The sequence below is a fragment of the Aptenodytes patagonicus genome, chromosome 6, assembly GCF_965638725.1.
Source record: "Aptenodytes patagonicus chromosome 6, bAptPat1.pri.cur, whole genome shotgun sequence".
Taxonomy (NCBI): domain Eukaryota; kingdom Metazoa; phylum Chordata; class Aves; order Sphenisciformes; family Spheniscidae; genus Aptenodytes; species Aptenodytes patagonicus.
Window position 1 is genome coordinate 64194954 of NC_134954.1, and position 25539 is coordinate 64220492.

At 45.3% G+C, this 25539-nt stretch overlaps 1 protein-coding gene across 12 annotated transcripts in view; it reads left to right on the forward strand.

Moving 5' to 3' along the window:
• The first annotated feature begins 1012 nt into the window (after nt 1-1012).
• The window catches only part of KALRN (kalirin RhoGEF kinase), a 536830-nt gene continuing 512303 nt past the window's right edge, over nt 1013-25539 (forward strand). For 11 of the 12 annotated variants that reach the window (XM_076342996.1, XM_076342997.1, XM_076342998.1 and 8 more), the window contains exon 1: nt 1429-1552. In XM_076342996.1, coding sequence (XP_076199111.1) covers nt 1480-1552 — 73 coding nt within the window. In that variant the 5' untranslated portion in view covers nt 1429-1479. Of the gene's footprint in view, nt 1053-1428; nt 1553-25539 lie in introns of those variants that run through there. The other variant, XM_076342988.1, reaches the window with a different exon arrangement.

Here is a 25539-nt window from a genome sequence, read left to right on the forward strand (position 1 = left end):
GTGGGAGATGTGATTTTGCAGCAAGGATGGGTTATCCAAGGGTAACACAGCCAGAGGGGTGATTACTCCAACAGTTGCTTTTTCTTTCTAATGGTAGAGGTAGCAAAGGCAAACAACTGTGAGGTGCGGGAGTAACACTCCTGTTTTACAACGGTGTTTCGAATAGGTGGAACAGCAACATTTCTCCTTGAGCAGGCTGCTAGTTTTAGAGCTGTTACGCGATTATAGAAGAATGAGGAGCTGGTGAGACTTCAAATAGGTGAATAGGAGAAGAAAGGAAAGTGCCCAAATGGCAAACATCTGTCTTTCTCTCTATCTCTGCTTGTCTGTGCTTGAAATCTTGATAGCTGGGCTCAGGGAATAATATTTAACACAGCTGCTAACAAAGTACAAACAAATATTCTTCACAGCACTCCTTTTGAGACAACAATTATTGTCCCAAATCACAAATATTGGAGCTACAGCAGAGAAATAAAAATCATTTAGCTAGCTGAATCAATGTCTGAGCTGGGACCAGGGTCTTGGCTTTTCAAACTCCTTTCTGGCTCTCTAGTCGCCTAGGACTGTAAAGAATAAAATATGAAGGCATACCTGCAACAACATGCAGTTTCACTGATCGTTTCCAAAGCAATCGTGCCCCACGGCCCATGAACACCACCAACACCACCCCCCCCCCCGCCAAACCCCCAAACAAAGAAGTGTTTTTCCCCGTAACCACACCGGCGTTCACTTTCTCTCCCCGAGTACCTGCCCAGCTGACAGCCGAGCGCTGCGCCGTGCCCCCGCGGTTATTCATCAGAGGGGAGACATGGCAGCGGTGCAGACCGGTGAAGCGCATCAATGCGGCTGCGGAGCGCACAGGGGTGGGAAATAAAAAAATCCACCCCCCGGCGGGGCGCCCATGCCCGCACCTGTGCCCGGCCCGCCGGCAGCAGCTGGACCCCCGCCGTGCTGCTGCGCGGAGCGGCCGCGCCCCGCGGAGGGGCTGCCCCGGCGGCGGGGGGCGCCGCAGCCTCCCCGGCCGGCGCCCCGGCCTGGCTCAGGAAGTGCCGGTAGGGAAGCGGCGGGGGCGGCCGCCGGGGGCCGGGCCGGGCCGGGCTGGGCTGGGCTGTCAGCGCGGCGAGGGGCAGCGGCGGCGGGGGGGAGCGGAGCAGGTCGGAACAATAGCGGGCGGAGGGGAGGGGGCCGGCGGCGGCGGGGCTCGGCACCGGCACTCCGCCCCGGGCCGCGCCGCCTAGCGCAGCCCAGCGCAGCCCGGGGGCAGCGCAGCCCAGCTCCGGGGCAGCCGCCCCGCAGGCACCGCGGAAGGCATGATCCGGGAGGCGCTCGGCTGGGCTCGCTGCTAAACGCGCCTCCATCCCTCCCTCCCTCCCTCCTCTTCTCCCTCCCTCCCTCCCTCTTTCTCTCTCTCGGCTCTCCTCCTCCCTAACTCACTGGATATTACCAGCCGCCGGGCTCGCCGCCGCCTCTCCCCCAGCCATGAATCCCGCCGAAGGGGCGGCGGAGGAAGGCGCTGTCCCCGACTCCGAGGTGGATGCTTTCTTTCGAACAGGTAGGAGAGCCGCGGGGAAGGGACCGGGGCAGCGCCAGCGCCGGGCCCTGCCTCCGCCGCGGGATGCGGGGTTGGCGGCGGCGGCGCGGGCACCGCCGGCGGCGGAGCCGCGGGGAGGGGAATGGAGGGGGTCCCCGCCTGCCTCCTCGCTTTGTCCGCCGCAGCCCCTCGGGTCGTCCGTGCTCCGGTCCCCCCCTCCCGCCCCCGGGAGGATGCTACCGCGGGGCTGCGCTCCCGCCGCCGACCGCCTCGGGAGGGGACCGGCCGGGCCCCCGCCCCGGGCAGGCACAAAAGCCCCGCGGGGATGCTCGGGGAGAACCGCCGCGTCGTCGCCCCCGCGGGAGGCTGTGCCGGCTGGGCCCCGCCGGGCTCCCGCCCCGGGCAGCGGCGGCGGCCGCCCGGGTACCGGCCGCTATTTGGAAGCGGAGCCGGCTGCCTGCCCTGCCCGCTCCGCCCGGGCGAAGCGCCGGGCGCTACCCCCGCCGCCCTCGGGTGGGAAGCGAGGGCAGGGGCGCCCCGGGCAGCGCTCGCCCGCAGCCCCGCTGCCGGCCGGGGATGCTGACCTCGCGGGGATGGGCTCGCAAAGTATCCCGGGGCTGGGTGAGGAGAGCTGTGTGTTTCGCTCTCCCGCTTCAGAGGATGCTGAAGGGGAGCAGAAGTGTAGCTGGGCTACAGCAGAGCGTGGTGTGGGGCCTTCGCTAACGATGCTGTGGTTAATTAAATTCTCTGGGCGATGGGTACGTGCTGGGATCCCCACTGCACCACCCGTTTGTGAGGTGGTGTTTGTGTGGGAGCCCTCAGCTCTGAAACATGGCTTTGCACAGGATCAGCATCTCAACCAAAACAACTTGTGGTCTGCCCCTCCCCACTCCCCCACCCCCCACCCCCCCCCCCGACAAAATCTTAAGAAAGTATTATAGGCTTCTTGGTAGATTTTTAATTAAAAATTGTAAAGGATTAAATGCTTGCTTCATAAGGGGATTGACCCTTTTAGGCTAGGACTGACACTTAGTGCCACAGCTGTTTGTCAAGACTTTGCTTTTCAGCTGTTTTCCTCCTTCTACCTGCTCATTAGCTACACACAGTGCTTTGAGCTCCAGTTACAAAAAACCAATTATGTAATCACCAAAACTTTAAAGAAGTAAAATCCTGAAGGCCTGCAGCAGCTCCCTGCTATGGTAGACTGCACCCTATTTATGTGAAAACCCTTTGATCTAGAGGATAACTATAATAAGGTCTGGCTGTATGTATCTTGTGATCCACAAGCCATTAAGCTGTAGGATATTTGCCTGTTGATAGCCTACCTGGTTACAAGCTAATTTCCTAAGTCTCAACAATGACAGATTTGTTTAAAAAAAGAAAAAATAACCCACCAATTTTCCTTTTAAAAGGTTCCCCCCACTTTTTCTCTCTCTCCCCTCCTTCACCCAAAGCTGAATCATTTCTCTGTGACACTGCCTTCTCAACATAAGCATGTTAGTAGAATTGAATTTGGAGAGAGTCAAGTCTGTCTAGTTTGTATGAAAAAAGTATTCCTAAATGAGGAAAAAGCACAGGGAGCCATGTGACCAGACATTTCTCCCAATCTGCCTCCTTCACCTGGAATTTCACCTGTAGATCCATGAATACGCTTGTCACCTGCCTTATACATTTAACCTGGAGATTTCAGACAGTCTCCTAACACTTCTGCTGCTTGAGAAAACAAAATCACAGGAACGTGGGCCTGGGAGGAGATGCCTAAGCCATGTCCTTGCACTGAAGCATGTATGCATAGGCCATCCCTGATGGTTGTCTCGTCTACCTTAAGCTTCATCGAAGGAGATGGCAAAATTCTTGTTTCTGCGCCGTTATGTAGCATCTTGTGTCCAAAAAGATGACATGGAAAAAAAACCCTACTAGTAATTAATTTTGATTGTCGGCTGTTAAAATGGCCAGGCAACATCACTGAGAAATGGGGAAAAAGCACGAGAGCAGGCACGACTCGCATGAAATTGCACTGTTGGTTTCCGGCGTTGTTTGTGCACCGTTCACTTCTGGGGTTTGTGCGCTGCTGTTGTGTCTGTCTGAAGTTGATTTTAATGGATGGCAGAGAGAACGGCTGATGTGGGGCTTAGGAGAACAACTGTAGACAGGACACAACTGACTCTCCCACTCCTCTTTTCGGCCGTCAGTGGCAATCTTGCCTGAGTAAGGACTGAGATAGGGTCTGATTTGTAATAGCTGCAGAGACCTGCATTGACTAGCATCCTTTTTCCCTTGATACTAGCTTTTTTCTTTTATTCCTTCTGTCCTGACTCGTATTCTGGATTTGTAAAGCGTAACCATTGTGGCTTACGTGCCCTCGTACATTGACGTCAAATAAAAAAATGAATCTATGTGGCTTAAAGATTAGCTGCTCCAGTAGCACAAGCATACACTAAACTGCCTGAACTCTTCCCGAATTCATAGCTACTACACGGAAAAGCATGAACTCATTATTCTCGGTGGAAAAAAAAATGGGAGTCCAAACAACTAATATCTCACTCAGGGGCTTTTAGCAACCAGCTGGGCTTTGCACTGAGCCGGGAGGATCGATAGGCTGCTCCCTGGTACCAGCAGAGGAGGCTGATGCTGGGAATGGCGCCGCGCACGGAGCAGCTCCCCCAGCAGCACCCAAACACTCGGAGGTAGCAGTGCCTTATCAACGATGACAACTGAGACAGCAGCTCTCTGAGCTCTACCTGGAAGTTAAAACTGAAGGAATTAACACGAGGTAATAAAGGAGGGTCTGTTCTGGTGCTTACACTGATGAGAACTAGGAATGACTTTTAAGAAAAGGGTGGATTTGACACCTGTGTGGTTGATGCTGGCAGTCAGTTAAACCTCCCCGGAGACAGGCAGGGTAGGGACTATTCTAATTTTCACCATCAGATATATGCAGAGAGTAATTCAGCCGTCTTTTAGAGAATCATTTCCATGTAATTGGGATAAAAATTAACAGGCAGAGGGACTTTAAGGGCAGAAATGCTATTGCAGTCTCCAGCTCTGATTTCTGGGATAACATCGGCTGCTGAATTGAGGCAGTAATTTCTGCGCGACGTCTATCGCTTCTGTTTGAGCTTATGTTTGAGTAAGAAACTAAATCTATGCCTAGGTGTGCCTTGCTAAGTTCCTTATGTCTATTTTGGTGACAGATAAAATATGAGCAAGTTCTCTGGAACTCTCGGTCTATATTAAATGTGTACCGAGACTTTTATGTTGCATGGAACTGAATCCAAATACTTGTTGTTTCAAGCATAAAGTAAGTCACTTTGTAAAGCATACAAATGACAGATATCCCTTGGATACAGACGCAGAGGGAAAGCTTTACCTCTGTGCCTAAGCTGCAGGAATTTCTGCAGTGTGTTTTGGAAGCAGAGGTGAAACATATAAGGAAATCCTTTACCAAAATTTTAAATATTTATAGAGGTCAGTGACAGAACAATTTAGCAAACTACCAATTACTGGCAAGGGTAATCATGAATATTTCTTATCCACTAGCAGGTACAGTTTTATTTTCTAATTTATTTTTCTGGCACTTAAGTATAACATTGATTATGTCTGATACAAAGATGCTGACTTTGTCATCAATACTTCCTGTGAGTGAGTTGAAAATTGACATTGTTCCATCTCCTTTGACTGCGATGAATTATTCTGTTTGCTTTCTGCTTTCCACCAGCCGGTTATACTTCCAGCATTGTTCATTTGTGCACGAGTGACTGGCAGCTCCGCTACTAAATAACTTCAAAATGATTGGCAGTGGCCAGGCTGTTTGATCAATAGATGTGCTTGAAATGATGTCTGCAGAGAAGTGCTCCTCGAGGTTGATGGAATCAAGTGTCTCCTCGTAGAGCAGATAAATTGATTCAATCGAGTTGTCACTGGGGGTGAGGTGTTTGCGTGATGCCTGGCTTCCTCACCTTGAGACTTTATAATTTATAAGGCCTGGTCTGGTAGTGTGTGCTGATAAAGGAGGCTCTGTTGTAGAAAAGACTGTCAGATTGTGCCTACCACTTGGAAAGCTCTTTAAGGTGATGCTGTTAATTAAAATCTGTACTGGTCTCTGGAGGCTTTGACCTCTGACCCTGCCAGGAATATGAGTTTTGTTCCTTTCTTTCCTTATTGTCTTATGTAGGTGTTTTTTCATGTGATTGACATGGGGGAGGAGGAAGGTTATCTCACTACATGTGGGGACCCAGACCCTCCCAAGCCTCTGTCACCGGGTACCCCAGTGCACAGGGAAGACCTTGTAACTCTGCCCTGCTGTTGTCCCATCTCCTCCTCCTCAGGACTCTTGGAGGGAGTTCCCATACTTCTTCCTTCCTCCTCGCTCAGAAGTACGTACAGGGCAACAGGGGTGACATCTGATAGCCATTTACAATGCGTTTCTTCTGGATGAGATTCCATTGTGTTACAGGCCAGTAGGAAGATATTTATTCTATTTGATATTAATTCAATTAAGACTGAACAGAATTACTTCTGGAGGAAGAGGCCTTTCACACCCAGCTTCTCTTCAGAGCTGGTATGTACTGAAGTTCATAATCCTTGATTTCCAGGACAGGCTGCAATAGGGAACATAAGCTTATAGCACGGACATTGGTAAAGTGCCCAGGCAATGCAATAAGGCTCGATATGGCACCTGCAGAAGTTATTTGGGGGGGGGTGGGGGAAAACCTGTTGCCTACACTGTGTTTTGGGGTTGAAAATCTGAAAGAAGAAAAGTACTATCCCAAAGTCATCAAAGAGGAGCCCTGCACAACCCTCCTAGTGCTTGTGTAGACCATTTTGCATGTGGCCTTAGATGGGCATGCGTGTCTTGGGATGACGAGCTGCACAGACACAAGTGAGCATCCAACTTGGCCAGGCAAATATAACTATCGCTGTTTCCCCACCACCTGCCTCCCATAGTGTATTTTATGGAGTCCCACAGTAATAAACTGCTGTGGAAACATGAGGGTTTAAAAATGGGAGCAACTTTGATGGGTTTGGTGGTGTGGGTTTGGTTTTTTTTTTTTTGGTTTAATTTCCAAGCACACCCTCATGTTAAGAGCCCGCTGGGGAGTCCTCTGGCCGGACAGGTGCTCTGGGCCTCTTGAAGGTTGGGGATGAAGTATTCTGTTGTTTCAGCTGCTGTGACCTTATGGTCCCTAGGAAGGTTGATTATGGATGTATAGCGGTTTTATTGCTCCATGGCGACACGTACCGTACAGTACCCAGTGGTATTTTAAGTACTTCATAGTTATATCAAAGAAAATACTTAAGGAGTATTAGGCCTTATAAACCCATAACGCTGTGCATTTTATGGCTGGAACTTAAAGTAAGTCATGAAACAACTTAGAGGTATTTGTGCTTTTGTTTGATTTGGACTGGTGTCCTGCTTTTAATATTTCTTTGAATAAACAACTCCCGTCTTACAGCCTTGCATGGCACACGCACCCTGTGTTTAACTGAACGGACTCTGCCACTTGGGGAATTTTGCCTAGCGAATCTGGCAAGAATAACAGCGAATATTACAATATATGTGTTGCAAAAGAAAGCTGGATATGAAAAGAGAAGTCAAATATGATTATCTGACTGGAGAACCCTAAAGTGTGGAGGGCTGTAAAAGAAAGAAGTCATGATATTTTGAATTATTTTTTTTTTTCCACTCAGTTCTGGGACAGATTGTGTTACTGTCACGCAGATCCAGAGGACTTCAGAATAATTGTTTGGGAGTTTTCGCGGATGTAACTGAAAACAGAACTTGGCCCCGGCACTGCAATGGCAATTGTAAATCTAGGTTCGAGTCAGTCACCTGTGCGATATGTGGACTGCAGTGTGTTGAAATGGGATTTAGAGCATTTTGTGCTAAGAATGGAGCAGTATTTCAGCAAAATATTTAAGTTTTCATGTCGTATTTCAGATTTGGTTCAGAATGAGCCCAGTATTTGAATACAGGGCAAAGACTTTCCTCTGTTGTAAGTCATTGTGAAAGTAGTTACGTATGTGATTACTGTGGAATAACATTAGTTTCAGTTGCTTTTCATTTATTTTATTTTGAACTATTCAGTGAAGATTCAAAGTGGTATATTAAAATTATGTGTGTTCAGTGCTGGACTGTGAAATATCATGTAAAACATTTATTAAAGTTTAAATAATTCCTGTTTCCTAATCAAGGGCTTAGGAGATAATTCTGTTTCTACTTTTAAATATAAATATTCATTTTGTTTGCTCACTTTCATTAACTAGTGCCTAGAATAAATTGTGGTTTATTGGAGTTCTTTCTCCCTTATCAACATGTGTGGCTTTGTAACTAAAATCTGGGAGCGTCTTCTGTTTCTTCCAAATTACACAATATAATGACTGAGAACATATAGGTACATAGGCCTAATTTGTCACACTCCCACCTCAAGGCAACAAATTGCCTTTAAAACTAAAAATGAAATTCCTTTTTTTGTAACCTTAATTATATGAACCAGCATTTCAGTTTCACTGATGGAACAAAACTACCATAATTAGGCAGACTGTAGTTTTTAGCGTAAGGTCACATCATGCTTTGCTGAGAATAATAAGAGGAAATGATCTTCAATTTAACATCCCGGTGACTGGCAGACCAGCTGCTCTGGTCATTTCTGTTAGTGAAGTGGCCTTGGGAAAAAGGGTGAGTGTGTGTTGTTTGTGAGAGAAATTAAATTAACCTTGTTGCATAATTGGTACCCGTGTAGACTTAGTGGAGTTTTCAGGTTTTTAAAACCACTTTTTTTGTGTGTGTGTGTGTGTGGAATAAGCTGTGCTGAAGTGGCAGAAGACATGCCTTACCTTCAAAATGAAAAAATCATTACAAGGAAAGATTTAACTCCAAGATGTTGCTCTTCTGGGGATTGTGAGCCTTTCTTCGCAAGGTGAGCGCTTGGTAAAACAGTAAAGGCAGTAGGTCGGGCATGTTGTGGTGCAGCCAGGATGTGAAGAGTAGTAGTTGGCCCAGGTTGGTTTGTTACCTGAAATTAGAAAATACATATATATATATATACACACACACTATATATATATATATATAGTGAAAAGAGCTTTGTAAAGCTTCCCCAGTAATATCGGCGCTGCTGGCATGGTTCCTGACTCCTGGAGTGTACCCTGGTGCTCCCGCTGTTTTAATGGCAACTGGCAGCCTACGTTGGGAGCAGCATCGTCAGCTGGAAACAATAGTGTCTGATTCTTGTTTGTCAGCTGGGACAATAGCCCCGCTGATGGGCTGCGGTGGAGGAGAGCGGGCTTCCTTTGTATGGCAGTGCAGGCATGGCAGATGGCTAATTGGACATGATAAACCACGGGGGCAATGGGGGAGAAAAAGGAGATCTGCAGGGATTATCGGCTTGTATCCCCCACGTTAGAGAAAAAAAAATATGTATTTTAAAGATGTTATCAACTTTAGCTCTTTGCCATGACTATATCATTCAATAACAAAGAAGGAGGACACCCTAACTGAAGTCTTTCCTTAGCTGATGTGAAGTCCACTTTATTAGCTGGGAGCGAATCATATTACTGTATGGGAAGGTAGGCAAATGCATGGCCCCCAGAGATGCTGGCATGGCACTTAGGAAAATTAGCAGTGCATATTTTTCACCAGTCTTGTAAGTGAATGTCAAACTGTTGTGCCAAACAGCATCCAAGCTGAAAACAAAGAGCTTTGCAGCAGTGCTTTTCAGGAGTGGAAAGTTACGCTCTACCATAGTTTGTCTTGATACAAATAGACATCCATCAGTGCTGGAACACTGAAAAGCTAAGCTGATTAACGAAGACAGAATTTATTTATTTAAATGTATTTTATTAGACTCAATAGAGTATACACTATAAAGCCAAAACCTGAGGCCCTTGCACAAACAAACTTTTGCTTATTTAAAACAGCTTAGTGAAAAATGTAATGAAAGCCTCAAGGTTAGGACCACAAAAATGATCAGAGAGGTGGAACACCTCTCCTATGAGGAAAGGCTGAGAGTTGGGGTTGTTCAGCCTAGAGAAGAGAAGGCTTCGGGGAGATCTTATTGCAGCCTCTCAGTACTTAAAGGGGGCTTATAAGAAAGATGGGGACAGACTCTTTAGTAGGGCCTGTCGTGATAGGACAAGGGTAATGGTTTTAAACTAAAAGAAGGTAGATTCAGACTAGATATAAAGAAGAAATTGTTTACGCTGAGGGTGGTGAAGCACTGGCCCAGGTTGCCCAGAGAGGTGGTGGATGCCCCATCCCTGGAAACATTCAAGGTCAGGTTGGACGGGGCTCTGAGCCACCTGATCTAGTTGAAGATGTCCCTGCCCACGGCAGGGGGGTTGGACTTAGATGACCTTTAGAGGTCCCTTCCAACCCAAACTATTCTATGATTCTAAGGTATGTGTCAATCCCAGGTAGTTTTCAGTATGAGATGTGTACGCTTAGCTGGTGGCTTCGGTGGCTTCAGGCTGTGGGCTGTGAGCCCAAGGCTGCGCCCACAGCCCGGTAGCAGCAGGCAGAAGTTCATCCCATTGAATGCATTTTAATTCCTTTTTTGCGCCTCCCTAGTTAAACAGCAAGAGAAAGCACACCACAACTTTGGGAGTAATTCCACAATTTCTGTTCATCTTCCCTCTGTCCACAGAGGAGGTCTAAGAAGTAAGGCTGAAAGGGCGTCATGTGCATCGGTGGCTGCTGTAGTGACCTGCAGTCATCACTAGCTTTAATTCCCTGTTTCGTAAAATGGTATCAAGTGCCTAGAATACTTTGCTATTTTAGTCTCTCATAATAATAATGTTATGGCATATAACAGATACGTTTAAATTGTAGTAAAAATAAATCTGCAAGAGGTTAAAAATAATAGCTAGCAAGAAATATGCAGTGCTCTGTGGCAGCAGATTTACTTTCTGTGGAAATGTCTGGACTGTGTTTCTCTTCCACTGTTTACTACTGTCTTTTCCCACAGGACAAGTTTAGTGGAAACTCCAGATGAAAAGTTGCAGCGGGTTGCCTTTGGTTTCTGCAGGCCCTTCAAGTGCTGTACCTGTCAGTCTGTGCAGCTTTTGAAGCTATAGGTGCAGGAGAGCATTCGAAGGATTGTGAGTGGATGCAATAAAACTTCCAATAGGGCTATCCTCCTATAGGACCTACAATATTGTCATTATGTTATGATGGTTCTCTGCCAGAGTTGTTATTTGTATTATTGTCTCAGTCACTGATTAGTTCCTTCTGAAGCAGATGCTGCGTGAACACTGAACCAAAAGATGATCACTGCCATCAAGTGCTTATGATAAAAGCTGTCAAGTGGATTGTGAATTCATTTAACCGAAGACTTGCCTTTCGCTTTGCTTTGCTTTTAAACACGCCTGAAGGACGAGCCAGAGGAGTTACGGAGTCTAGCACTGGGTCTGGAGCAGAGGGAATGGCTGAGAATAAGATACAAGCAGAAAAATAGGGAAGAAATGAGAAAACTGTAGGGAAACTTAAAAAAACGTGGAAGAATGCAACTAAGTTATCTAGCAGAGCACTTCAGAGCTGGAGGGCACTTGGCTGAGAAAGGGATCGCAGCCTGCATCCTCTGTGGAAGGGAAGCGGGTGATGTCAGTGTGGGGAAGGTCAGAAGCCAAAGGAAATCACAGAAATGAGACAATAAGAGGTTTGATTGGAGCTGTAGCTTTTGGGATGGAAAGCCAAAGGTAAGTTTTCCAACACATTAGAGAAAAACATGGGCAGACTTTGGCTGGGTACGTAATGAAAGGAGGGAACAGGCAAAGCCTATACATGTACCATGCTCAGAATGGGGAAGGCAGCCATAGGAGGTACCGCAAAGCACAGGAAAAATAGCCAGGTTTTCTCTTCTAGGAGATGTCCCTCACCATTGAAGACCATTATTACTACACTGCAGTCTTTTAATGGTGACTGCACCAAATGCCTGTCTTGCTTTGATGCTGCGGAGAGAAGGCATTTCCCTATGAAGGGAAGACACAGAGCCAAAATCCTTGGGTGTTCTGCTTCACATTTAATGCCTCTTGTTCACAGAACTATGTCATGAAGAGCCAGTCTCCTTGGATCTGACTGCCACTGTGTTTGCAGCAATTTAACTTTCTTGCTCTGCTTTTCTGTGCTGAGGCAGAGAGTTCAGGAGTGATGCTAATAGAGTCAGTCTGAAGCATTCAGATAAATTTAGTCGGAAGGAGTAAGTCAGGCCTACCGGCTAAACAGTAATGATCTTGCGAGCTTCGAGGACTTAGATCTACGATGTGCGTATCTCCTGTTAACAGCTTGCTCCTATTCAACTCAATCCTGCTGGAAAGTTAGCTGGGGTGTTAAATAGGTCAGCTATCTACTACAGATTCCTGTTAGTCTGTAACCTGCTGCTTCAGGTTATTTATCAAATTCCTAATGAGATGGTCTTGAACTATTTGAGGCCGGGAGAAAGTTGTTAACACTGGCTCGGTTTAAAACACCTCTGGTGCTAAAACTGGACAGAGGGAAAACCCTGTTGGCTAGATGAGTTCAGATCAATTAAAACTGATCTGTGTGGTAATGGGAGTTTGTAAAAATGACACTTCCCAGCATGTAAGCCCTTATCATGGGAAAAGATTGTTTTATTTTTTTTTTTAAAAAGCTGCTTTTTTTTATCATTGAGTTGTGCAGTAAGGTGTAACCTGCAGTTTGGACCTGGTTGCTGTGATTGGGATTGATTTCAGTGCTTGATCCAGCTTCAGCTCCGTCATGATGTTTGTGCCTGGGAGCCTTATGATGCTCATGTGCAATAGTTCAAAACCAATGGCTGGTAGGTTCTTACTCAGCTAGTCAAAGGACAGGTTTCTACAGCATCAACCTCAGAAGTCAAGCAGTGCTCGAGACATGCAGGATGAACGATAATTGCTTTGCTTGGCTCAGCCATCCTCAGCTCCCCTTGGTGTGCAGTAGTAATGGAGATAATAGTAATTAGAAATAATACACAGAATTAGTACAGCATTTCAGAACACTTAAATAGTCACAGTCTTTGTGTAGAATAGGGAAGTCTCATCAAACCCATCTATAAAAAGGGGATAATAGGGCACAAAGCTGTAGTAAGTGGTTGAGGTTGTATGGACTTTGTGCACGTGTTCTTGAAAAAGCCATGTCCTGGTGGTGGAGCAAACCCTGACAAAGTGCTGCATGGCTTTACCTTCTGTTGGCAGGGCACGGGCCAGGAAAAGCACAGCGATCCCTTTTTACTGTAGGATTGTCAAAAGTCAGGGCTGAAGTGACAGGTGAAATCAGAGAGATGTGCAAACACTCGGCTCTTCTTAAACCCCTTGATACGGGTGCCTATATATGGATGCAGGTGACCTACTTCAGACAGGTTGTACGTCTTGGCCTTCGTCCTGGAAATGGGATTAACACACCTTGCCTATGTCCGCACCAACCAGTCAAACGGTCTTAAGATTTTTATTACACTGACCCTATTTTTAAATATACGTAGGTCAGAGCCACATCTGGTATAAAAAATGGCCTGATGCCAGTGACAGCAGAGGAGCTACAGTAATTTACACAGGCGGAAATTTTGGCCTGTTTCAGCTGACAGACTCGTGCGGGGATGGGGCCAAAGAAGACTGGTAGCAGAGTAAGGATATTTCTAATTTAATGTGTTAAGACATCCGGATGATTTTGCTCATCACCGTGGTACCTGAACGCTGACAAAACATGGCACTTGGGCTCTGGGTCCGTTCTGCTCACTATTTGGTAGGGTCCCCTGTGCCTTTTTTTTGTAATGAGTGTGCTGCTGTGAAAGTTACATCTATTAAATGCTAAATGTAAGAGAGACTTAATGACATGCTGTTAAAAAGTTCCACCTACCTAAAAATGCTTTGCTTTCCAGCCCAGGTTTGCTAATATATTCCATATTTCACAGAGATCTCTTCATGAAGGGAATGCTGTCAGGAGCCATTTACAGCTCTGATCCTGCTTTTGTTGTCTTTTACGAGTGCCAGATTCCCTTTTGCTGCAGAGCCAGCCACTCTGCCACAAAGTTTATGCTGTGGATATCTCCCGTGGGCGGGTTAGTTACTCAGAGCATGAGAAGGTACCTCCTGACTGGTTCCATACAGCAGAGTTTAACGGAGCTATACCCATAGATTATGATTTCCTTTTCTTGGTCTCATTTTTCCTCATACTTTTTCCTCATGGAATATATCTAGCAAATGTAAAACCTGTGTGTCGCTATTGCAAATGGGGCTGTTCGCTTAACGTGGCATTGTCCAGGGTAGAATAAATACTGATGGCTTTCTGAAGAGCGCTGAACTGATTGCACATACCACCTGTATTTACCAGTAACGTTCCCCATGTAGCACGTGAATGAGAGAACTGCAAAGAGTTGTAATTAAGTGCTACTCCGAAGAGTAATTTTCACACTGACAAGAAATAGAAAGTCATGTTGCATCTTCCTATGGGAATTTATAGACAAAGGAAAGTTTCCTCTTTGGAAGTTATCTTTGTATTTCTTTTCTTTAGAGACAGAAGCTGTGGGAGGTGCAGCACAGGCAGTGGTCGCCAGTCTGTGAACTGCAGAGATTGGTGTGGGAGCTCTCTCCCCCTGTAAATGCCACCACCCCTCCATTGCTCCCCAGTCCAGAGCAAAGCCCTTACTTTTTGCTGGCTGCAGCTCCCCAGCCAAGGGTTACTTTGGCTGATGTATACCTGGAAGATTTAAGAAGGAGCAAACCTGCTCCCTGGCCCTGTTTTCTAGATGTCCCCAATCCAAATGGGGCCCCGTCTTGTTGAACTGGAGAGAGAGTGCTATGAGGGGAGTCTGTCACTCCTTTTCCTCTTGTCCTGCTCCTGGGGTGCACAGTGACCTCTGCACACAAAGAAGCTGAATGTCAAATGGACAAGACAGAAACTTTATGCAGATTAAACTGAAAATCTTGAAACTAATAGGATAGCGCGGAAGGCAGACTTAGGGTGCCTAAGTAGCAGGCATGCAAAGTGCAGAGGCGAACAAAGCAGGACTAAGCTCCTTTTTTTCTTTTTTTCATCTAACATGCAGCTACGTTAACAGCTGCAGCTAATGACTTCTGAAGGGATCTCCTCTCCTGGCTCCCTTTTTGCTCTCCCAATCTATGTATGTATTTTCCCTGAGAGCTGTTCCAGGAACTGAATTAAAACCTCCCTAGTCATAACTTTTCCTTTTGGTGTGCAGACACCCTGCAAACAGTGGCTCGGGCAGCAGCCTGAAGTAGTTAGGTTTCAGAGGAAGCCAACTGTAGCAATCTATTTTTGAAAGGTTATTTTGATGAATTGGATTTTATGACCTGATTTGAACTGGTCTTGGGCACCCACGTTTTGTGCTGCTGCAGCATGAACCCACAGGAGCGTCACTGTTTGCTGTTTTGCCATTGCAATCCTATCTGCTTTGTGTATCAGACAGCAACAAATGAGTCTCTCCATCCTCAGTCCTGCTTGTCCTGTGTGTTGATAGCGGAGAGTTTCAGAGCTTTTGCTGGGGAAAGCAAAACTATGCTTGTCATATTGCAGTTTCTTGGCTGTCCTGTTTCCCTTCAAGCGGTGGGAGTCTGGAGTTGGGGCTGTCATCTTTTATGAAACACTATTACATTTTTTTATTTTGACTATCTGTAAAAAATGATTGAAAAATCTTCCATGACTAAAGAGTTTATGCAGGAGTCTACATAAGTTTCATCCTTAACTTTGCTATAGAGTTACAGATATAGGTACTATGTAAGACCTTAAAACACCAGAGTTACAAACACCCACACCTCTCAGCTACGGTAAATGAAACTTGAACAGCCTTGATCCAGTAAAGCCATGGGCTGTTGCAGCATCAGTCCCTGATGCCTTGTCTGGACACATCCTTGCACAGCTCCTCTTGACATAAGTGGCGCAGGAGCTTTACAGTGGGACTTTGGCGGGCACCGGCCTGGGCTTGTACCTCCTTATAGGAGGCATTCAGCATGTAGGAGTGAATATAAATCTTGTATTCAGTCTCTTGAAACTGTCTCAATATTTCTATTGTGTAATTCTACACAATATTTCTATTGTGCTGAAGTAACTTGAGTTTATTCTCCATCCAGAAACAAATGGGAAGGCTGTAATGGATTGCTTTGGATTAGGTATTGGTGCTCAAGAAAGCTGTCTGTTTGTGTCACACTTCTACACACGGATAAGTAAACGAATGTGTTAGTTTGGAAGTTTAGGACGTGTCATGGAGGCGTTTATCATAGTGTAGTCTGCTGGGACTCTGCTGATAAATGGGATTTTTAGATAGAAAGCCTCCATGGATGAGTAGGTGCTGATGGCTCTGTTGTTGGCACCCATCCATTTGAGCCCCTAAGAGGCACTTAGATATTAAAACTGCACTTTTTTTGAAGTTAAGACTTGAGGTTCACAGTTTTGAAGCTGTTGGTGCAACTAAGTAACCCTCTGAGCAATTTCTGGAAAGGAAGGCTGCATTCCTAACATCCTGGCCAGATTCCTCTTGGGATAGCTATATTCTTGCTTTTTTACATTTCTACTCTGAGGTTATGCTTTGCTATGCTGGTGTGCATGAATAGTTGCTGAATTTGACTGCATGAATTGCTGCATTTTAGTGTTGAGAGGTAATTTGTATCTGTGACTCTTCCACAGGCCTTCAGGATGAAGATCCTGTTATTCTTAGCACCTCCACTGTCTTTGCATAACCTCTCTTGCTTTAGGCAAGGTAAAACAAACACAGCCTCTGGCAGCTCTGTGTTAGGAACAGCACATGCAGACACCAGATCCAGGCACCCCATCCTTCCCGGCTGCTACCGAAGCCGTCTGGGAACACACGGGCTTCCCCTGCGTCACACCCCAGCCTGTACGCCTGAAGGAAACCTCCTGGTATCTTCAGCTCTTCCTGTCCAGATGCACACAGGTCCAGCACGTCACAGCTCGTTGTTTAAGATGGCAATGTGTGTTGCGGTCCTGCAGCACGAGAGGGGCTGTAAAATGTGAAATGATGTTGTTGTTGTTGTTGTTAAAGAAGTTTATAAGCTGTTAAAGACCACGTGTTGGTCAGGCAGAGCTTTCCTATTCCCATTGCTTGATAAGAGGCTTGTGAGGAACACCTGCTGTATGCAAAGAAGGGGAAAGGCAGGCTCTGGTTGTCCTCAGGGTCCCAAATCAATGGGTGCTTTTTCTGGTGCTGGCTGGAGCCGAGTTCCCAGTGTCTCGGCCCTCTTCTGCTTTTTGGTGTGTAGTGTTCATATAGGGTGCAGCAGCTGAATTGCTGAATCCTTTTCTGACAGGATCTCTTGAGCTTCTGCATCCATAACTTCCCTGAGGCTCCCTTAGGTAAAGCCTGGCATGCTTTATCTGAGAGACAGCTCGACTGATATTTCGAACGACTTACTCTGCTGGTGTCAGTGCATCTAGATGCAGCCAGAAACTGTTGTCCTAAAGATGTAGGTATCCCTAAGTTATATTTACAAGTGGCAATGTTGCAATAGCAATGCCTCAACAGCAAGGCTGTGATAAAGGAATGAGTGTTGCATCCCTGTAAGATGAAACAGTTGTGCCTTTTTGGGTGGGAACCATAATTTGGATACAGGAATCTTACGTGCTAGAACAGCATTTTTTACCAGGCTTTTAATTTTATGCATCTCATCTTTTCTGGTCTATGTCAGACCAGAAGGTTCCTCAATTATTCTTGTTCATCTTAAATATCAGTTATCCCCTTGCTGTGAAAACTGATCCATTGCAGAACAAGGATTTTTTTGCACTGGAGTAATCCTAAGAGAATTTGCTGCTGTAAAAAGCAAAGCCCTTGGTCTTGTTGTTCTGTGTTCCTCTTGTCATCATTAAAGCTCTTCGTGTTAGACTGTGAGCAGCCCTCATCATCACCGGCTTTCCCTGCTGCTAGAGCCTGCAGTGAGACCGTAATCCTGCATTTGCCATCACAGTGTCTTCCCATATAGTGTGATTTTACAAATCTAATATTGTGCTTTCTCTGCAGGAACAACAGCAACAACAAGATAGGCTGCAAATAGCAAGGTTAGCAGAAGTAAGCAAGTATCCTGTCTGACAGTGCTGGACAAACAGCAAGCTAATTTTCACCTTGTAGTGCCAAGGTTGTAGATAAGTTTAGTGGATGATGTAAAATTCTGGAGATGAAGGTCCCACTTCTGCTGTGGCCTAGTGGATGACATTAAGCAATTGGCATTGCTCTGTGCCTCAGTTTCCCTCTGAGAATTGGGTAATTGGCTATGGATGAAAAGCCCTATAAAATAATAACACTTAAAGCAGTGCATATAACAGTTATTAACACAGAACACTGTCATCATCTCCACTTTACAAATGTGAGGAACTGAGGCAGAAAATGGTTTGCCAAAAGCTATTGATGTAGTCGGGGCAAGAGTCCTCATAAGACCTCTGGAGCTGGCGGCTGCCCGGACAGCCTGCAGGCTTCGTGCTGCTCATCACCCTCCTGCCCCCGCCTTTGAGTACCGCAGCGCTGGCTAAATGCAGAGGACTCTGGTGTGTGGAACAGATTTAGGCTCATTCCTTTCACTGTTCCTGCTGAGTGAATTGGAAAAGTAAAAACAAAACAGTTTTTATCTAGGAAAAGGGTTTTAGAGCCCTCCATTTTTACAAGAATACGTTAATAGTACAAAGTATATGGGACAGCATTGTCCTAATTATTTTTCTGTTGAAATTAACAGCTCTTGAGTTCACTAGGAACAGATTTAGGCCAACGCAGTGTCTTTGAAAAATTCACAGGACTTTTTGCCCTGTGGTTTTGAGTATGAGCTGAAGTTTCAACATCATGGAACCTCCTCTGAGCAGAGCTTTACTCTCCATTTAAAATGTTCTCCCTCTTTAAAAGCCAGCTTCTTGGTGTAATTTGAATCCATCTTATTTTAGGGTATATATTTAGTATCCAGCTGATTTTTTTCCCTCTAAAGTTCTTGGATAGCAAGTCCATTAAGAAATATCAGTGTTGCCAAACCAGTTTAAGACATTTGGAACTTCAATTACCTGCTGAACTCTTAAAAAGTAATTTGGTAATGAAAGCAGTGAATGCATTCTGCAGTGTTTAAGGATTGCTTACAGAGATAAAATGGTTTTGGCTGTATGTCAGATAAATACTTTTATGCTGAAGCATATGTGCAACCAGTTTTTCTCCTTTTTTTTTTTTTTAACGAATCTGAACAGTCTAATCCTTCAGAATCTCCTCAAAGAAATTCTGGATTACTAGATCCTGTGTTCTTAAACAAAGACAATCATTTAGTATTTTGCACCTAAGGAATATCTTTCATCTCTGGATCTTGATGTATTTTACAAAGCCAAATATGTTCAATCTAACCAAGCTTCTGTGAAACAAGAAAATATCATTTCCCGTTTTACAGCTATGCTAGCCAGCAGGAGGACATGATCTGGCTCTCATGTCAGGCTGGTAGCGGAGATTGCTGGAAGATGATATGGGATGGTGTGCCTACGTAAGAAACTTGGGGAACAGATTCTTGGAGTCTCACTATTTTTGACACTGACTCTAATATCCTGGACATGGGGCTGATGCTTCTTGCCGGTGAACAAAAGAAGGGTGCAAAACTGTTTCCCTCCCGCTCTCAGTTGCAGATTGTATTTGCATGGGTCCCTCGGCGAGCTCTGCCTATGCTGGGAAGCCAAGCAAGGGCTCTGATGTGCAAGACAGCGGCTAGCACAGGGGGAGAAAAAGAGCTGAACTGCCTTGCTACAATACAGGTAACAGATGGCATTTTGCTTATGGGAGAGAAGCTTCCCAGCTCTTCCAGTGTTCTTCCATTGTAAAATTTGTTTTTCTGGAGTTGCATTGACTGAAACAAATACACGCGTAGCTCCATTTGGGGAGGTGATTGAAGCCATGCCCTGTACTGTGGGATGCCTATCTATGTATATGGCTATGTAGTATTAACAAGCTATTCCTAGTTACCCTAATTGAAGAATTTAGTTGAAAAATGAAGACCATTAATACAGCATCTTTTCTTTTTATTGTGATAATGGAATCCGAAGCTGAGTGGTGTTTCCCGTGGATCATACCCCAACTTTTTACAGTACATAGTTCATCTGTGACACTGAATGCAACCTCATATGCCATTTTTTTCCTGAGCGGTATCTACAGCTGTGGCAAGATGTGCTGCTTGGCTTGCAGCTGAGCTGGGTTCAAAGGCTTTGAACCTGAGCTGGGCTCAAAGTGGCTGGGCACTGTCCCCACTGCTGCGGTGTCAGTATCTGCAGGCGTAGCTGCACGTGCAGTCCTTCTCTAACCCAAATCAGTCAAAACGATCTGGGTTAAAGAAAACCCTCCATGCTTTTAAATAGTAAGCCAACCTGGATCATTTTGACACAACCGGGTTAGGGAGCGACTGCGTACAGATATAGCGACAGATTGGAGGGGGGCGGTAACCCAGCTTTTCTGCAGCTGAGCCGTGAGTTGGACCACAGGCTCAGTAACGCTAATTGTGGGTGCGTTCAGCAAGCTGCCCTGACTTGTTCTATACAATAGCCTTGTTTTATAGGAAATAATGAAATAGTCTAAAGGCTAGGAATGCAGCTGATGTTTCCCAGGTTTGGCCTCTGATTATCAGTTTGCAGTCTGATGCTGTCTGTAAGTAGATGTATGTTCCTGCCCAAAGGCCTGGTAGTGCTGGTTTTTTCCCCTACAGGCAATTTGGAGCAACTTCAAGGTTCGCCTAAACTGCACTTGCTTTCATGGGCGGTAAGGAAGCTGCTACCCAGGCAATATTTTCTGGATGTGATCTCCAGGTGTTTATGCATGCAACTGATACATGTGTGGTCTTGACATGAGAGGTGTTCTCTGGGTTTTCACAGCCTTCTAAACATGCTGATAAGGGGCAGATACAGTGAGGCTTCCTGCAAAAACTGAATGGAAACATTCAAGATTTTAGTTCATAGAGGATAATATAAAAATCCCTGTAATGCTACCTTGGGCAAGTTTGTAAGTGTGTGTGTTTGACATTGGACTTGACAGTGATCTCATTGATTTCTGCTGTGCTGAGACTCAATTACTGTGGTTTAACATCAGTGTGCATGAGAACTGAGTTAGGTTCGCTGAAAGGATGGATGCTTTTTCTTTCCCCACGGGGAACCTGTTGGCAGTGGTTGCGCGGGTTGTGTCCACATGCTGTGACCTATCTACATGACAAGCCACCACTCCGTATGACTTGCCAACAGACATTTCCAAGATACCTTCAACTATAAAAGAGCATCTTCTCACCCTGTCTCTCCTCCCCAGGACATACAATCCCCTTGTTCCTATAGCACATGCACTGGATGCTGTGATCCAGCTCCTCACCAGGGCAACATGTTCTGGCCAACACAGAACCTCTTTCGGTTGCTGGTGGAGGCAACAGTAGGCAACCAAAATCCTATTTTGGTGCATAGGCTCATTCAGGAGAGCTGAGCATCCGTAAAAATAAATGGAGGAAGCCCCGCTGCAGTGAGGTGTGTGGTGCACGGTGGTGAGGAGAGATGCCTAGGCCATTGGACGGGGTGCCCCCTGAATGCCACAGCCCATTTCATTGCCTTCAATAGCCCCATCTGGTGCATGTTGCAGGTGTGTTCATGATGGTGTGTGACAGCTTCATGTCTTCTAGCCCTGAAGCTGATGACAACCAAAGAGAAATGACTTTCCCTTTTCGGTGTTTATTTCCAAATGCATTCACAGCACGACTCAGTGCTTCCCCAGCTCTGGCTGTTTGAGGCAACAGCTTGACCTCTCCTTCTTTCTGCTCTCTTGACATTTACTTGTAACGAACAGACCTAGATGTTGCAGTATGTTCTTCTGGGTCACCGGATGCATTATATTCTTCTCCTTCACAAAAGAAATACAGTATCTTTCATCTCAGCCTATCAGCTTGTTTTTGTTGGTTTTAATTTTGTTGTAGTCCTTTAAACCCAGTGATTTTGTCAATAGGCATTATTCATATGGGGAGAAATAAATTGATTCATACTTGAAACACACTCCCTTGTGCACATACTCATGCAGGGTTGTAGCACGAGGCAACAGCCACGAGTGCAACCCAAAAGGCTGACGCTGCTGCTGTGCAGCCTTTGGGGTCACTTACACCTGCGGGGATGCGATGCAAAATCCCATGGCAGTGCTCAGACACCAGTGGGGCTGAGCAGTCCTGGGGCAGAGTCTGGCCTCAGCTGGTTGCATTTGGCAAATCCACAATTTTTCCTGTGTTATGAGCATGTGGTCCCAGTCCAGGTCCTCCTGCTTGCTGTGTTATATGCAGAGTCAAGTCTATACGCAGCCTGCAGGCTGTCTTCAGCATTTTGGAAACTCTGTGCATGAATGGTTTATCTGTATTTCTGGAAACAAGCTTGACTGACACAAAAACACATGAAAAGCTGCATCCCAGATGCTTTTGCTATGATTTGGTTGTGTTTTCTGGGAATACTTGGCATTCGTAGTACTGTCTGGTCTCCTTCAAATCATATACTTGCCCAGAGGCCAGAACTCTGTGAGCTCATGGCTTGAGCTGGAATTGGCTACCTTCAACCTTAAACACTACTTTTCTGCAACAACTGTCTTTTTTATTTGTAGAATTTCAGTCCGATTTCATGGTATTCAGGCTGTTTCACTTACCATTTCTCATGCTTTTTCCATGCTACCTCTGCATCCCAGTACTGCAATGGTCTCCACATCATCTCATCCTGAAAATTTTGGTGGTAACAATAAAAATGTCCATGTTTATTGATGGTTTCAGGAGAAATGTCTTCAACTCTCGGCTGAAAAAAGAAAAACAGATAATTTGACATGTTTGGACAAAACCACTAGTAACTGAAAAAATTTGTTTGAAAACTTCTCAGAAAATTAGAATAGAAATTGTTAGTTCATGAGTGGTTTACATTTTCCAGCAAAAATATTAAGTATTTTTGGAGATCAAGGGGCACTTTGATTATTTTGCTGAGTCAAAGCCGTATTTCATAGTGAGGAGAAAGTTTTATTGGAAACTCCTTGTTCAGCCCTGCTCCTCCAACTAGTTTGTTAAGCATCTCCTAAAAAAACATTCTGCTTGCATCACCAGTAAATTACCATGCTTTAATATTTACGTTCAAAATGAGGCTTATAATATATTAAAAAACAAACAAGGAAGCAAGCAAGCCTGCGACCTGCACATGCTCAGAGTTAATGGAGCTGTCGGCTCTGTTCGTGCCATAGTGATTAATGGGCGCTCTGATGGAGTTGCCTCTTCCCTCTCTCTCTGTCTTGTCTGCATGTTAATGCCTCCACTTGTTGGATAATGATGCGCTTTAATACAGATTTGTCTTGTTTTTGTTTCTGAGTGCTGGCAGGGCCGGGGTGTGTCTGTGTTTCTCTGAAGCACCTGGCATACTCAGTTGGAATAATTTAGCAGGAAGAATTTTACCTGGAGGTGAGTGTGCCCTGCCTTACGGGAGCACCAACCAGTGAAACCAGTTGCCATGTTGTATTTCAGTGAATCTGCAAATTTGGTACTAGGGGTAGATGGGGTCCGTATCTCAGAGCATATGGGATTGCATGGGTGTGCGTGTGTGTGCCTGGCATCTTGGTGTGGTTTCAGCGTGACAGAGATGTGGGTTAAGAGGGTACAGGGAGCACGCAATGGGCTTTTGGTGGGCTTCTTGCAGGAGTTTCCCCAGGCAGCTTGTGGGGGAAGCCCACTTGTAGACAGGCAGATCTAAGCCCGTTTTGTACTCATGTCTGCTCCTGAGCCCACTTGTGGGGACCAGTGTGGACACAACCAGTGGAGTTGTACATGATTCCCTTGTGGATGCGCTGGCTGAGTTACACCTTACATGATGGATACACTTAGCTTTTATGCTTCATGTACACCTTCAGAAACAAAGTTTCTCTCTGTGGTTATGATTCTTTCTAGGAAGATGTTCATAATGCCCTCAAAAGAGCCCAGAGCTTTTCTTTGTCACAAAGATGCTCCAGATCACTACTCACTTCTCTGCGGCATGAGGGCAGATAGTCTCCCTGATGCAATGTGCCTCCTGTTTGTCCTACTTGCTATTACTGTCTCTAACACAGTTATTTTATGGTAGGGCCAGCTCAGCACGTTATTAAATTTACAAGCCTTTGGTTACATCATTAGTAAGAATAAATATTTTAAAAGGCAAGGGCATTTTAGAGATCCTGGGTTAGATGTAGCAATTTAAGCAGCAAAGGCAAGTGGGGAACTGATACTCTTGAAAAGTACATGCAAAGACTAGACATTTAACAATGTGGGAGGAAGGGGGCTTCAGGGACATATGCCACCAGTGAATATGGGATAGTTTCAAGGACTGCAGAAAGACCTTAAGGTATCTGGATCAACTACTGCCTGTATGATTACAATGTGTGACAACAGTATAGGAGAAGTAGAAGGAAAAGCAAGAGTTTCACTAACAAAACGTAGTTAGTTCCCTGCATATTTTTATACTTTTTTTATTTTATTTTGGGAGTCTGGGGGGTCAAAGAGGTCCTGGGGCCACTGTCTGTGTAGGATACTTGGAAATCGGTAGAACTAAGGGTAAGTAATTCTTTCACATGGCAATCCCCCCCCTCCCTCATTTACTTAAAAGGTAAGTCTTGAAATAAAAAAAAAATACACCAACCATACTCCCATTTAAGAATATTACAGAATATAGCATGAATATATGCTGGGGGGGCAGGCGGGAAGCAGTAATTTACCATGTAGCTGCAGTCAATTTTCTAGCTATTTGGAAGTCATAAAGTATCACGGTTCCAGAAGGACAACTGAGGCTGCCGTTTGCAAACTCTGCTCCCTCCTGCTCTCCTGCAGTATTTATTCACCAAACTGTGCAAAGTGCTGTTAGCCACCAAGGCAGTTTGGGATTTATCTCCCTTGCTTGCTTTGTTTCACTAAGGGGTATGGAGCTTTCATCCCTTCATCAAGCTACTCTGGAGAGGTTTAGCATTGTGAATATGCCAGTGCATGGTACAGCTGTCATATTCCTGCTGCTCGAGCAGAAATTTATGGCAAGGAAAGACAGATACATGTGGTGTTGGGTTATGAGACTGACAGATTTGCTGTCATGTCTCATAGCAGTTTAGGTGAGATAAAGCTGTTTTTTATTTATTTTGTCATGGAGTGCAAAACTTGAGCAGAAATAAGAGATATTTAACAAGTAAATAGAGCCTAATTTTTCTATTGGTATGAATTTGGAATTTCCCCACTGATTACAGATGATTTAAAAAAAATTAAAGCTCACCTAAGCGACTCAGAGGAAGGAGACAAGGTACAAGGCAGTGATAAGCACAACCTCCAGCACGCTGGGGATGGTGTCCCAGCCCTCACTTGGGACGCCGTGAGCGGCGCTCATCTGCAATGGGGTTATCCCAACTTTATTGAAATTGTTTTCACGTGTGAATTGTCTTCCTTCCAGCAGCTGTCAAAATCCTGCCTTGGGTAACGTCTCAGAGCGGTCTGATCCTGCTGCAGGAGGCCACCCAAGCCCGATCCCCCTGAGAGTTTGTTACATGTGGCTGATCACACGGGAAGATGTGCTACGCCATGTTAAAATGAAGCAATTGGGGAAAAAACTGGAAATTGGGTTTTAAGCCGAGATTTTTGAATAGTTGCTACCAACTTCTTAAATTTTCTGGGGCCTGCTGGTAGTTCCTAAAAAGGTGTTTAGAAACTGGGGTTAGTCCATGCTTGTAGCATCTTTTGTGGTGGTTTTTGGTTAGTATTTACGGTCTGAGGCCATATATGTGACTATTTGTGTCAGAAGCTCTTGCCTTAAGCAAACCAAGTAGTGAAATAGAGGTCAGAGTTTCCTTCTCCTCTTCTGTACCTTCACAGTAGGTCCATATGCCCATAATCTGTCCACCGAATGTGATTTAGGATGTCTAAGAGGAAAAGGATATTTTCCTGTATATATGAGAGAATTTTTGTCTCTGAAGTAAAATGTGAAGAATTAAAAGGAAAAATCCATTCATTATGTAATTTCCTCTCCTACTTATTGTATTTCCTTTGAAAAATGT